The 15,608-nt window shown below is 41.2% G+C and overlaps 1 protein-coding gene across 1 annotated transcript in view; it reads right to left on the bottom strand.

Annotated features, from left to right (window-relative positions):
- Positions 1 to 15,608, bottom strand: part of LOC121875195 (ankyrin-3-like) — a gene marked incomplete at its 3' end in the record, with an annotated part of 64,776 nt that overhangs the window by 17,396 nt on the left and 31,772 nt on the right. The window contains 1 exon segment of the mRNA XM_042379644.1: positions 9,895 to 10,307. Coding sequence (XP_042235578.1) covers positions 9,895 to 10,307 — 413 coding nt within the window.

Below are 15,608 nucleotides of genomic sequence, written 5' to 3'. Positions count from 1 at the left end.
TATAATAACCACGACCATGATTATAACAGCCACGACTATGATCATAACCACGACAATGATTATAACAACCACGACTATGAGTATAACAACCACAACTATGATTGTAACAACCACGACCATGATTATAACAACCACGATCATGATTATAACAACCACGACTATGATTATAACAACCACGACCATGATTATAAAAACCACGACTATGATTATATCAACCACGACCATGATTAGAACAACCACGACTATGATTATAATAACCACGACCATGATTATAACAACCATGACCATGATTATAACAACCACGACCATGATTATAACAACCACGACTATGATTATAATAACCACGACCATGATTATAACAACCACCATGATTATAACAACCACGACCATGATCATAACAACCACGACCATGATTATAACACCCACGACTATATGATTATAGTAACTACGACCAACCACGACCATGATTATAACAACCACGACTATGATTATAACAACCACGACCATGATTATAATAACCACGACCATGATTATAACAACCATGACCATGATTATAACAACCATGACCATGATTATAACAACCACGACCATGATTATAACAACCACGACCATGATTACAACAACCACGACTATGATTATAATAACCACGACCATGATTATAACACCCACGACCATGATTATACCAACCACGACCATGATTATAACAACCACGACCATGATTATAACAACCACGACCATGATTATATCATATACTATAGGAATAGCCATGTGTCTGTGTGTGTGTCTGTTCTGGGCAGCCGAAACTGCACAATCGTTTTTCATCAAACTTGGTGGAAAAATCGCAAACAAATTTGTAGAGTGGAACAAACCTGGTCCCATTTCGATGTTTTTTTAAGGAAAGCATTAATTAACCATTTTATTTACGCTGGAAAACGATGTCGCTGTATGCTGTCAGCCACCCAGCGGTTGCGCGCTAGCCAAGCACGAGCGTTCGAACTTTCACGCTTTGGTAAACTGAACCACCGGACTTGCCACCGGGCACGAAGGGCCCACGATCACTTTTCTAATGCTAAAGGTGCTGGTAAAATATTTAATAAAATATAATACAATACTATATAATATAATAATAATAATAATAATAATAATAATAATAATATTAATAAAAAAAAAAATAATAATAATATTCATAATATTCATAATAATAAAGGATATTAATAAAATACAAAAGTCAATAGTGAGAAACAATATACTGTATGTATGTTGTGTTGTAAATAGTAAGAGAAACAATTGAGACCCTGCAATTGTGTGTAAATGAAGCAGAAAGTCAGATCGGAAACCTGAGCCTTGGTCGCAATTTTTGTGATGCCATATGGTAGCAGGGTCTTCCATTAGACAACACATTATGCTTCCAACATCTTCCCAGGAGGTAGTACCTCCCTGTTTGAAAACTGCACTGGGATCTAGGCAGCAGTGCAATCTGGTCCTGTCTCTGCAGATGAGCAGCCCTTCCGAGGAGTCACTCAGCTCACCCCACATGGGGAGGAGGCGAGAAAAGGTGCCCTAAACATAACCTGCCTAAGGAACCAACTGGACTGGGCAACCGCACCCGGTAAGGTCATCCATATGCTGTTGAAAATACAATCATAATCACAGATCAAAACAAAAACAAACTAAACAACTTCTTCTGGTCACTACATGGAATGTCAAGACCCTTCTGTATACTGGCACAAATGAAGAACCGCCCGTGTGGCAAAAGATTTGACTAGGTATAACATCGACATAGCAGCCATTAGTGAGTCCCGGCTCCCAGACGAAGGTCGACTCACAAAACTAGGTCTGGCTATGCCTTTTTCTGGATGGATAAGCCTGCTGCTGAGAGAAACAACATTTATGGAGTTGGTTTTGTTTTCCACCAATGCATCTTACATAGGCTAACTGAAATGCCTGTTGAGATCAATGAGCGCCTCATGACTCTCCAAATCCCACTGTAGCACTCACGTCATGCCTTCTTTGTCAGTGCATATGCTCCAACACTGGATGCAGAGTATGACATCAAGGAGGCCTTTTATGCCGACCTTGACAGAGTCCGAAACTCTATCCCCAGAAAAGATAAGGTTGTGCTCCTAGGTGACTTTAATGCCACATTTGGAAGAGATGCTAACATTTGGCTTGGCATCATAGGGAGAAATGGACTAGGCAAGTGTGCTCCACACAACCTCACTATCACCAATGCCTTGTTTAGGCAGGTCAATAAGTTCAAGGGTTCGTGGCAACACCCACGATCCAAACATTGGCATCCCATTGACTACACCATTGTCAGAGAAAGAGATTGCCGAGAAGTCCTCATCACCTGAGCCATGTGTAGCGCAGACCACTGTGACACTGATCATCGGCTCGTCAGAGCCAAGCTCTTACTTCATGTCGCCCCAAAACGGTGAAGGCAACAAGCCTCCAGAAGAAGTTTTAACACCAAGCGTCTGAAGGATCCAGCGATAGCACATGCTTTCAGAGAGTAGCTCTAACATGGGCTGATAAACAACCAGACAACAAAAAACGCAAATCCCAGTGCTGAATGGGATATTCTCGAAACTTTCAGGACAAAAACCTGCAGAGAAACCCTCGGCAAGATCGAAAGAACACACTAGGACTGCTTCGATGAAAATTACCTGGAAATCAATGTACTCGTCGATGATTAACGTCCTTCTTTAACTGACTGGCAAAACAACCCTCAGTCTCAGATCAATGCTGATACCTATCTCAAGAAGAAAGCGCTGCCCAGCACGCACTTCACAATCTAAAGAACTATTGGATTAAAAATAAAGCATGTTGAACGCAAAAAACTTGTACATCAACACAAGATGTGCGAATTTTTCAAACGCACTAAAACATTTTATGATCCAATCACTCATGGCAGAGCCCCCTCCGCTAATCTGACGGTAACTCCCTAATTAAAGAGGTAGAAGGCATCCTTCACTGCTGGAAAGAGCACTACCATTCGCTGCTCAACCGAAACACCAACGTGGATGTCCTGACTACCCAGTGGGTCTCTCAGCATTCAGACCTGACCCACCTCAGCTATCCTCCATCCCTGGATGAGGTAGCTACTGCCATCAAAAAAATGAAAAATAACAAAGCCTCGGGGCCTGATGGAATCCCAGCCGAGGTGTATAAAGCAGGAGGACCTCTGCTTACCAGCCGTCTGATGATGATGATGAGATGAAGAGAAGAGAGCCATTTGCTCTGAAGATGGAAGATGGTGTATGAGGAAGGTAACATTAGGAAGTTAGAAATAAAGGAGGAGATTGGATGGCAGGTGGGCTATCCACCTTGCAGGGCGGGGTTATGTCTGTTAGGACAGCACTCCCGCAGGTCCACTCCGACAAGGGTAGACAAGCTAAATTTAGCTAAGCTAATGTAGTTGTTGTAATATGGGGTCCTCTAAGCCTTGTAGTTTTTCTCATATTGCTTATGCTTGAGTGTGCCTTCCGATGTTGATTGTGGTTAGTTTATGTTCTGTATGTACAGGTAGATAGCTGGCAGTTTTTGTATATGGCGGTCTGAGTTTTGCTGCTCTTATGAGGGCTACGTTTTGGACTGCCTACATTTTGAGTTTATTTGTTTTTGTTATAGTGTTGAGTGGAATTGAGGGATATTCCAAATGTGGTTTGACGAGTGTTTGATAAAAGTTTAGCTATTTACTGGTGTTCAGTTTAAGGAATCTTCTTAGTTTAGTTAGTTGGGTCTTGGTTATTGCGATTTTTTTCTTTCATAAGTGGGCGTATGCCGTTTCTTGTAATTTCGAGGCCAAGGATTTCCCAATTTCTGCATATGGTATATTTTGATTGTTGACAATGATGGAGTAGGGTCTGGTTTTTGCTATATGTATTATCGTCATTTTTTGCGTGTTTGTTTTGATTTTCCATTTCCTTTCGTAATTGTTTATGGTTTCGATTTTCTGCTTGTTCTGATTGCGATCATTTGTTTGGATTTCCTTGGGTATTGTATGATTTGGGTTACATCGTCTGTGTATGCTATTTTTCTGAGTTTCAGGGTTGGGCATATCCGATGTATATATGGTGTATAGTGTTGGTGATATGTTGCTTCCTTGGGGTACTCCACTATCAAGGGTGAAATTTTGTCCAATGTAGTTGTTGATGATGCGTTTGGCTTGTCTGTTGTCGAGGAAGTTGCAAAGGAGAAGCGTGATATTGGGTCGTATGTTAAATTGCTGACATCTACAACTATTATGTTGCACTGGTTTCTGTTGTTGACTGCATTTGCGATGGATTCGTATATTAAAGCTATTGTAGTGTTGGTGCCTCGGTTTTTCCTAAAGCCGTGTTGTCTCTGGTTGTATTTATCTTCGTGCTCTAGGTAGTTTCGTAGTCTCTGGTTTATAATTTTTTTTCCAGGATTTTGTCGGGTGTTTCGAGGAGTGATATGGGTCTGTAGTTTATTGCCTGTATTGGGTTCTTTCCTTGTTTTGGAATGATTCTTATTTTGACCATTTTAAATTTTGATGGGAAGAATCCGGCTGGTATTGATTCATTGTAGATATCTGCAAGCTGTTTGATCATTGTTTAAGGTATGTTTGGCAGTACGGTTTTATTTATTTGAGTTATTCCGGGTGATTTATTCTTGAGGCTGGTAATTGTTTCTTTGATGTCATGTGTGGTTAATGGAATAATTAGTGGGTTGTTGCTGTCTAACGTGTTGAGGTTGATTGTCCTGGATTGTTGCCATTTGTCTGTGTTTTGGTTCAGGTGTGTTTCCACCAAGTGTTCTGTTTCTCTGCAGAAGTTTTGGTCTCCTCCGTGATTTAGTATATGCAACTTCAAAATGTTCTAAATATGGGTTGTTTGAGTTTCGGTTCTGATATCTTTTTGCCATTGTTGTCTCTAAGGCAACTGTTTTCTACTGAGTTGGTTCCCTTGAGATATTTAAATATGGTTCAAAAGGCTTTTGGATCCTTGTGGTCTGCTTGTATGTTGTTAGATAGTTGATTTCATTTCTGATTGTACTTTATTTTTCACCTTTCTTTTAATTCCTCTTTGTGGTTTCTATAAAATACTGTGGTCTGTGGGTTCCAGCCATGTGCTTTTATGAATTCGTGTATGTTGGTGAATCTGGTTGGATGTTGTTTTTCATAGCTGTTGTGATTATTATATACCAAGTTTGTAAGGCCATATTGATCTTGTTTGTGTTTTTGTTGTGGAGTTGTATTGTGTCGTCGGTGTTGAGGGGTATTTTAAAATTTTCCCAGTTTGTTCTATTGAATGAGTGTCTTGGTATCGAGGGAATTTTGTATTGGCGACGTGGAGAACGTTGCTATTATGGGTAGGTGGTCACTGGTGCTGCTGGGTCCAGCTTTTATGTGTGTGTGTGTGCGTGTGTAAATGGTGGTGTCTGTTGGTCAGAATTATGTCGAGTTCCCGAGCTTCCCGCCGTTATAAATGTGTATAATGCTGCCTTGTTCGATTAGGTTATGCAGAATTACTCCAACTGGATTTCTGTTGTGGTGCTCAAGGGTTGGGTGTCGAGCATTCAAATCTCCTAGAGAGTATGCCGGGCTGTTTCGTCTGGTTAGTTTTAGGAATATTGGTCTTCTGAATGGTAGGTATGATGTTCCTATTGTTATTGGTCCTTTGGTGGTGTTTGTTACTACTGTCAGGAAAGTTACTTTGGAAGTTATCAATTATTTTGTATCGGATCGTTCGTTTAATTGCAATTGTTGATCTCTTACGTATCTTTAATTAGTAAAGGAACGATTGTAAGGGTGTTAAAAGAGTACTTTGTGTGTGTGTGTGTGTGTGTGTGTGTGTTGGTCGATATGGAACATAAACTCAAACGGTAGTCATTGATTATTTTCTTACATAGTTCATTCGGTATTACATGGAAAATTCGTTATATACACCATTCGTCACCACGATACAATGATTACATCAAAATAATAGATCAGAAAAAACCCTCCCATTGTCGCCTGTGACAAATGAATATGAAATGTTGCGTTAACACCGAAAGTGTTGCCAACATGTTTCCATTTTAATAAAAGAGGTGGACAGAAGTCTGAAGTCTCTTCCACCACGTACAATTTATTTAAAAACATATTCAACATATATTGTTACCTTCATACTGGTTTCAGAAAATGAAATGTCTGAAATATCAACTGATCGAAAATTTCTTAAATGACACAAGTGTCAAACACTGATTTCGGTACGTTATCAAAGACCAGCCAATTCACACTTCTCGCATGGCCCTGATCTCTTTACAGATAAAAATTAGGTGTAGCTTATAGAAAGGGAATTGTTGTGCTTAAAAAAAGTCGTATTTTTATTTACATTTCACCATCCTTACACAACTAGACGTGACATGCATCTCGGCTGCTGAGACAGATTGTAAACACTCTTTTTATTATTACCTGTTTTATTTCCTCTATTAGTATAGTATAGTAGATTGTTCGAGCAAGCAACAAGCACATGTGAATAAAGAATCATGCAATTAACGTCAAACCTCCTCTTGTTTACACTATGGCCAAAGTTTAACAGGAACAGTATGAATGTTGTTTGCATAATATACTTAAGCCTCACTTGAGTGTAAATAGTTCGTCATTCACGGATACCATTACTGTATATATAAGCTTTGGGTAGAGTTCCCTTAACTTGGCCTATATATAAATAAGTTGAGGGGTTAAGTTACAAACCCAAAATGGTCTTTTTCCATTTATTGGTAAAAATATTTTGGTCACAGTCTATTAGTAGATGCACCGTAATTAACACTGTAACCTGTGAGTGTTAGTTAAGGATGGGGGTTCAGCTTGACTGAGTTAGGTCATCCGTCCGATTCTCGTGAGACCCAAGTGAAGAAGACTGGTGCCTGTGAGGGGAGGTCCTGAAGGAGAGACTGGGCTAACCCTACATTCTCAAGGTCGGCTTACTGATAGAGGAATTTCCCCTCACGTGAACAGCACATGGCACCTCACAGCTTATGGAAAATTACAGGAGGGTGATTGGATTATATAAATTAAATGTATTAACCCAAATTTATATAACTGTTATTGCCATGAGACAGGGGCTAATACATGTAGGTAGAGGGGCACTTGCCTCCACTTCCCACCCCACATTATCTTTACGTCACTTCACCTCGGTATACCACTGTCCACTTGGCAAAAGATATGCTCTAATAAGAGTCTATTTAATGCATATATTATTAAACATATAAACATTCCACAAATCTTGACATTTATATACTTGTTTTAATATTTTTTTTTACTCCGATTCCATAATATGTTTACTGTTACGTGTTTCCTATAACCAAATGCATTGCTGCCACACTGCAGAAAACATGACGAGCTCCTGTAAACACACTAGTGAGGGAGCTTGTACAGTCCCCCCAAAAAAGTATCGTTATCCATGGGGTCGATGGGATTAGAGGCTTTCCTAGCAATTTGTCTGAAAGGTTGGTACTTCTACATCAGCGACCTTTGAGCATGAACGAGGATCTACGTTTTCGAACGATACATACAGTAATATTGCTTAATGGATTTCTTATTGTATTGAAGTATCTACTGTAGCATGCAATTCAAGGACGATTTCTTTCCTCAATATTAACCCTTACCTCTCGATGTTGCAGGCATACCAACTTATGATGATGCACTGGGATCATATCAAAGCATTATGTATTGCGTTTCAAATTGTAGTGACGGAAAATTTAACGAAACTTTTCGGGGGGACTGTATTGCTGCTGCACTTTGGGATAATGACTCAATATGAAATTTTTTCTCTATCATTCGTATTGGAAACTTCCCATGCTTGTTTCGAAACATCTAATTAGCTCCACAGTTTCGAATGTCGTCATAATGGAAACCGGCCCAACGACGTTTTACTATTGGCTCAATAATTCCAGAAAATCTAGTATTGGGGTTATGTTTGTTTTAAGTGGCTATGTGTTAATAAACCTCTCAGAGTTGAAGTTTTGCATTCCTGGCGTGATCGGCTCATACAGCAAGGGAACCTCACAGGCTACGCGAGGAGCTATTATCGCCCTTCACCGGGAGGGCATCGATATTTCCGAAACTGCTCGGGGGACTGGCGTTACAAGACCTATCGTCTTTCTATGGATTAAGCGACATGAGGAAACTGGCGCTTCGGAGGAAATGCACAACTCATGAGGAGGGGCCAGGTGATGAATTTATTTTGAAATAAGAAAGTTGCTGAAATAAATGGAGTACGAGTACGAGTATGTATGTAAATCGCCATAATTACTTCACAGGACTTACGCATTTTTTACGTCTTTCACCCAGGCCATTGCATCTTCCAGTACTGCTGATTCATTCAGTCCTGCAGTCAGCATTCGCAATGACCTTGGTCTAGCAAGCACCCCTCAAACTGTTCGCAACAGGCATCACTCTAATGCAATGCAATGGTCGCATACCACCGTTTCTCTGTGGATGTCGATCACACTAGAATAACCCGTTGTAGTATATCCTTCTTTCCTCACACAGCCAAACTGTGGAATGCTCTACCTTCTTCTGTGTTTCCATACTTATACAATCTGTCTCACTTTAAAAAGCTGGTTTTCCGGTATCTTCGTGGTGTAGATTTACACAGTATAACCTTTTTCTTCTCTATTTTCAATTTCTTTCTGTTCTTTTTTTTTCGCCCCCCCCAGGCTCCGTTGTGGGTCGTTTGACCTGTGGCCGGGTGGGCTTATTCCCGTAAAAAAGGAAAAGAAAAAAAAGAAGACAATCCCGAGGGCATAGCTGCAGGGGGCGGTTACACCAGGTATTGATATAATAAAAGAGACCTGCCATTATTGTTTTCCTTACCCAGAAGTAAACAAAACATAGAAATAAATGACTGGGATACATGACTGGTATATGCTTTAAAAACAAAACAAAATTATTCTATCATGATCTGTATGGCACATATGCACAATATTACCATCTGCCAGATGGGTAAATCAAGTAAAAACGTTTATTTAAGTGTTAAGTCATTGCAGCCTATCCACCTTGACAAGTGGTTTCACATGTCAATATTGAGTTATCAGGAAGCGGTAACTGATACAATGTGATAATAACATTTACTTGAGAGTGGTGATTATTTGTAGTGATAAGCATCCACAATGGTTTAGGCCGAAACGCTAAGAACAATATCAATTACTTTACACACTGTTGTCAGTATACAGAGGTCTTAAGCTTACTAAATTATCTCTCTGCAAAATAATCAGGGTCAGTTCACATACAATATATACATTCATTATTCACGATGTCAGGATATGTTGTCAGCACTCATTATTAGGGTGCTACAACACCGATCAAAATACAAGGGGAAATGAGGCATAGGGTTCTGATCAAGTTACAGGTTGTGTTAGTGTAGCAGCACTAACTCTGTTACCTCGTCTCAGAATACCGATGACTTGTTTCGAGCACGTGTAGCCGCACCCTTAGACACCCAGGGCTACCAATGCGAGGAATGCATCATAAGCCTGTATCAAACCTCTCGTTCATGGTGTCAGTTTATTTCGCACGGGAGTTGTAAAGGTAGTTTTTTTTATCAGGTGCACATCTCCATGCAAAATTTCAGTCCTCTATCTCCATAACAGTAGCTATGTATAGCGAGTATCCTTAAAAACACAAAAAAGATGCTGTTTTACGGACACACACACACACACACACACGCCAAATATTTTATAGAACTATTACAATGTATTGCAAGTAATAGTTCTAACCATCTGTGATATTACTAAGTGCTGTAATGAAGAGAGACAGTGGTACTTCCGAATTGATGTACAGGATGTCCATAAATGATTACCCTAATTAAAGCATGAGAGCATACTGTTTTAGGGTAATCATTTATGGACACCCTGTATAGTAGATGCTTCAAGAAAACAACTTACCATTAACACGGGACTAGGTGTCTCAACAGTAGGTCCGGGACGTGGTAATTTCCTCAGCCACCACTCTGCATGTTCATGACCTGCCAATCTTGCAGAATCCATTGGTGTGTTGCCTGAGCTGTTCTTGGTGTCAGGGTTGAGGCCAGCTTGCACCAGGATCTGCATCGCCTCCACATTCCCATTCATTGCTGCACAGTGAAGTGCTGTTGATTGCGACTTATCCCGTGCATGACGGTCACAGCTGGCTTTGTTGAGTAACTGCTTCAGAACTCTTAAGCTGTTACGAGTCGCAGCAAGGTGCAGTGATGTGCCCCCCCACTTATCTTTAGAGGTAATATCTGCATTGGCTTTAAGGAGCATCTCTACGCTTGGCTCGCTGTCTGCATCTATTGCCACATGCAGGGCAGTCCAACCTGTGCCAGAACCCACCAAGTTTTGTATAATATCTTCCATATTAATAACACAAATTAAATTTATGAAAATGTTATTGTCAATAAGATCTACATCTCCATATACATACTTGTTCACGAAACTTACTGTACACACACACATACACACACACACACACACACACACACACACACACACACACACACACACACACACACACACACACACACACACACACACACACACACACTCAAACATATCAGTCAGCTCTCATAGAATCAACACGTGTCCTATAGGCGCTGCCTGGCAGCCTGTTCAGCCTGTTGGACTCCTGCCCCTCTGTACACCCTGCCTTCCCCCATCTCTTTATCAACCTCACTACACCGGGATCTATCAGCAAAACATTCAAGTGATCAGTGCAAGGATTGGTTATCAAACAGTGATCCAATAGTGTATCCCAAGAAAAAAAAACAAAGGTGATTTACGTTAACAATCACCAGTATAGTACTAACCCGTGGGTACTTTGTCGGGGACCCTCAAAGTGCCAGAGACAAGGACTGCCGCGGTGTTTACGACTAGACAAGTATTTACAGGTGTTTACCAGTGTACTACGCCATGTAAACTCTGTCGGTGGCCCTCAAAATGACACCATCGAGTTAAAACCCACCGCGGACAAATGCTTCCATACGTCCACAAGAACAGATATTAAGAGATGTTCACCTGTGAAGTATTCCAGGCATATCTTGTACAGTTTAAAGCGAAGGAACGGATATCCTGACGGCAGTGTTATTGTGCTACTGAAATCACTGAACATATTCCATGCTCGTAGTCGTAGACAAGGACATCATATACAGAAGCCCGTCAGCACCATCACCTCCAGTAGAAAACAAAAAGAAACCTACCCCTGACAGACCGTAGCAATACACTGAAGCTCGCCGAATATGGTAAGGTCTCCACACCTTCTTACTCTTCAACGTCAATTTCCTCGCCAACAAATTTAATGAGATCACCACTACAGTCAAGTTAGTTACTGCCAACAGAGTTGCCATCTGTGAAGCGTGGCAAATTGTTCCTGAAATTTGCCACATTGAGGGATATCAACTCCTTTACCACCTTCGTACATATGGACGGACGGAGGGATGAACTATTTCCGTCATGCCTGGGTGTTTTAGTATCAGTGTATGTGGAGGCATTATGGGTACGTATTGAAGTGCAAATTTTTAAGGTACCGGAGCTGTCAAAATAATTTCCTTTTCCTAAACCGTATCTATTGATGCATATATATATATATATATATATATATATATATATATATATATATATATATATATATATATATATATATATATATATATATATATATATATATATATATATATATATATATATATATATATATATATATATATACGTATATATATTACTATTTTAAGTGTTTAGAAGTGCACCTGTTATCAAAGTCTTTCTACAATATTGATAAGTCATAAAACGTAAGCTGATCTGAAGGAGAGATTAATTATATAAGGATATATTCAGTTTTGTATATGTATTATTAATGCAAAATAAAGTTGAGTGCTTGATTGATATAGATTTATAGTAACATATAGAGCTTACTATAACTTCATGTATGAAGTGAGATGTGGTAGAGTGCATGAAGGGGAATACACTAAGGTGGTATGGACATGGGCCGAGGATGCATGAAGACAGGCTGACAAAAAAAGTTTTTGATAGCAAGAGAGGTGAATATTGGGAGGAGTAGACCAATCGCTACCTGGGAGAAAAGAGTTAGAGAGTTTGTTGAAGAAAGAACGGGAAGGGGAGGGGGAGTGTTTCAGAGAGCAAGTGATGTGTGCAAGGAAAAAATGGCCTGGAGACATTTTTGCCATGGCCACCCCCTGTTGGGGAGTTCCCGGGAGGGAACAAGGCGTCGTCGATATTGATTGATTGATTGATCAAAACAGAGGTGCCGGAGCAGCGCTCCGGTGAGCTCCGGCAGCACTGCATCCCTGATTACGGGTACGTGTTGTGCCACGTGCCTTACCGCGCCACACTGCCTCCATCCTAGACAGTCATCAAGAGGCACCAAAGGGGGATGGTCACACTCTCTCGCTCATCTGACCTGACCTGGCTTGTGTGCCTTAGCTATCTGGGTATCTCGACCCTATAAATGTGGACTGTATAAGTACCATAACCAAACTATATAGAGGAAAATACAGTGTGACGTTACACAGTGAATGTGGCACCCGGGCCTCCGCCATCAAGGTTGAGGGTAGAAGTCAGGAGACTCACCGCTTACCTCTCACATACATATGGGACCTTAGAGATCAACTTACCTCGCATCAAGAGAAGGTTACGCCTCCCTACTACCAATTCAATTTCCATTTCAATTTCAACTGTTTGTTCCTTGATACAGGAAGCGGGATCCTAGTGCTGTCACTAGGTACCCCTGTACAATGACACCAGAAGCATCTGGCAAGTGTGACAAATATATACAGTATAAATATTATAAAGGGGCTTACTAAAGTCTAAGGAAGGAAGGATATTCCTTTAACACATAATCAATGTTATTTACATAATATCTGGCCAGTATGGGGAGGATCATCGTGTCTCCGTCAGGGGGTCGTGGAGTGGTGGTCCAGCAGGCGTCACGGAAACGTTGTGTGTGGGGACATCTTAGGAGGTAGTGGATAAGGGTGCTGCTGTCGGGTCTTCTGCATAATGCACAAGAGCGTTGCTCAGGGGATGCGGGGATACCAATCTCCCAAGCAAAGTCATACCCAATGATGATACGGGCAGCAATCACGTCCCCCTTCCGCGACCCTTTCCCGTAGACGTACGAGAGGTCAGGAAGTTTACGGAGGACATCGTACCAGGTGGGCGGGGAGTCCAAGGGGATGGCTGCTTCCCGAGCTTCTCTCTGTTTGAGGCGAATTTGGGTCCTAATCTGTAAGAGTGTTCGAGGAACAACGTAGTCAGGTGTGGCCTTGTTGCAGCCAGTCTTGGCAAGGCCATCTGCTGCCTCATTCCCCAAGATACCGACATGACTGGGTATCCATAGGAATGTCACAGGACGGCCTGCATCCTGAAGTGTGGATGTTAACCCTCGTATTCGGAGGATGAGGTCCTTATTTTCCCCTGATCCAAATGCGATCCCGTCGAGAGCAGACCTGGAATCGCAGCAGACAAGCAAGGGGCAGAAACCATCTGCTTCTTCCTCAGCGAGAAGGGCAGCAAAGAGGGCTATTAGTTCAGCCTGAGTGGAGGATGCCCCGTCAGAAACTTTGAGAGACAGTTTGATAGGCTCAGGGGCATCAGGACGGGAGATGTAGACACCAGCCCCGGCCCGACCTGTAGCGGGGTCAACAGAACCATCAGTGTAGAAGACGAACCTACCTGGGGACCAGTGGGCGATCCTGGAGAGGTGGTATTTGCAGAGAATAACAGGGTTCACGTGGGATTTCGGGAGCGGTCCACCGAGGGCAATCACTTCAGGTTGAAAATCCAGCCAGGTAAAAGGAGACGAACCAACAGCAGGGGTGACAACAATATCAGGCAGGAGGTCGTGTTCCTGAAGGGCTCGGATGAGTGACCCTCGCCCCAGTCTGTAGTCTTAATGGGATGTACACCCGAGGTGTGAAAGAACAAATGTTTATGGTCTGTCCACCCAAGGAGGTGTGAAAGAACAAATGCTTATGTAGCTGTATGCTCAATGTGTCTACATGTGACAGAGGCTAATACAATAACTGTATAACCTAACTTAGCCAAAGAAGCCATTAGGACCTGACAGAATCTCCAGTATGTAAACCTAACCAAACCCAACGAAACAAACGAATAGACAATCGAACCTAATGAGCCGAACCTGAAATCGAAAATACAGAAGAACTCGACAATATAAATTTCCGACAAAAATGATATGAATATATACTGCATATACAGAGTATATATATATATATATATATATATATATATATATATATATATATATATATATATATATATATATATATTCATAGCTCGTTTTAGGAATGCATAATTCAAGAGTAAATGTACAAAGTATGTAACTGATAATAGACTTATATAACTGCAAATAACTGTACAATATAACAACATAAGAACTTAAGAATGGAGGGAACTGCAGGGAGCATATTGGCCCATACTGGGCAGTCCTGTTTACACACAACCCCTATTGCTCATATATCCATCCAACCTTTATTTGAAGCTATCCAGTGTATTCTAGTTAAAGATGATGTTTGGTAATTTTTTCCACTCATCCACTACCCTATTTCCAAACTGTATGTATATTATGTATGTTGTATGTATGCCATGCATGTACTCTATATATACACATTATTTCTCCAGTCAGTAGCGTGTGGCAATGCCCCCGTTTCATGTCACCACACGCTTAGATAAATGTGCCTGGCGACATCTGGAAGCTGCTAGTATACCACTTACCACATGTCGCCTGAGAGGTCAGAGTGAGGTCAGTTGACCCTATAGGAGTGTAAGGACTACCTGCGCTTGTAAGCGCACTCCTGTATATTTCCGTTAATAAGAACTCTACAGAACTCTAAAGGTGTTTATGTTCGCCCCTGTAGTTAGAACTAAGTACCCCGAACATCTCCATGGCGCAGTAAGTATCAAGTGATCGATTAAAAAAGTGGAAATATGTGCGTTCGTGTAAAATCAAGGCCGGTAGACCTCCTCCGTCAACTCCGTCATCTGTCGCCATTGTCTCCCCCAAAAATTCGTTTGAATGACCAACGAGTTTTGAGCAGTGTGCAGTGACCGCAATTTCCTGTGAAGTGTCTTTAAGTGCCCCTCGTGTGTGTGTAGTGTTAAAGTGTGTGTCCTTGTTTTAAAGGATTCCCTAAGGTGGAAGGCTGATATAGGGCATTTGTGAGGAGTGGTGCGTCAGCGCAACCGTCCCAGGCTGCCTCAAGGGTAACTCACCCCCCACTGCTCACCCTCCTCGCGCCTCGCCTCCCTCCGCGCTCCACCGCCTACACACACCAACCCACGCACGAACACACTGACTGCAGGTCATTTCTTCATATATATATATATATATATATATATATATATATATATATATATATATATATATATATATATATATATATATTTATATATATATATATCATATATATATATATATCATATAATATATATATATTATAATTGCCCGTGCCTCTATATATATATGTTCAAAGTCCGCGTGTTATATGGACTAAAAATGAAGTATATATGTATGTACCTCACGTTTCATACCAGCTGGATTCGGTAAAATGCTACTGACACCACATACGAGGCACGGGCAGTTTCCC

Source organism: Homarus americanus, unplaced genomic scaffold (assembly GCF_018991925.1).
Source record: "Homarus americanus isolate GMGI-L3 unplaced genomic scaffold, GMGI_Hamer_2.0 scaffold36970, whole genome shotgun sequence".
In the NCBI taxonomy this organism is placed as follows: domain Eukaryota; kingdom Metazoa; phylum Arthropoda; class Malacostraca; order Decapoda; family Nephropidae; genus Homarus; species Homarus americanus.
This window is presented reverse-complemented; position numbering and strand designations above follow the sequence as displayed.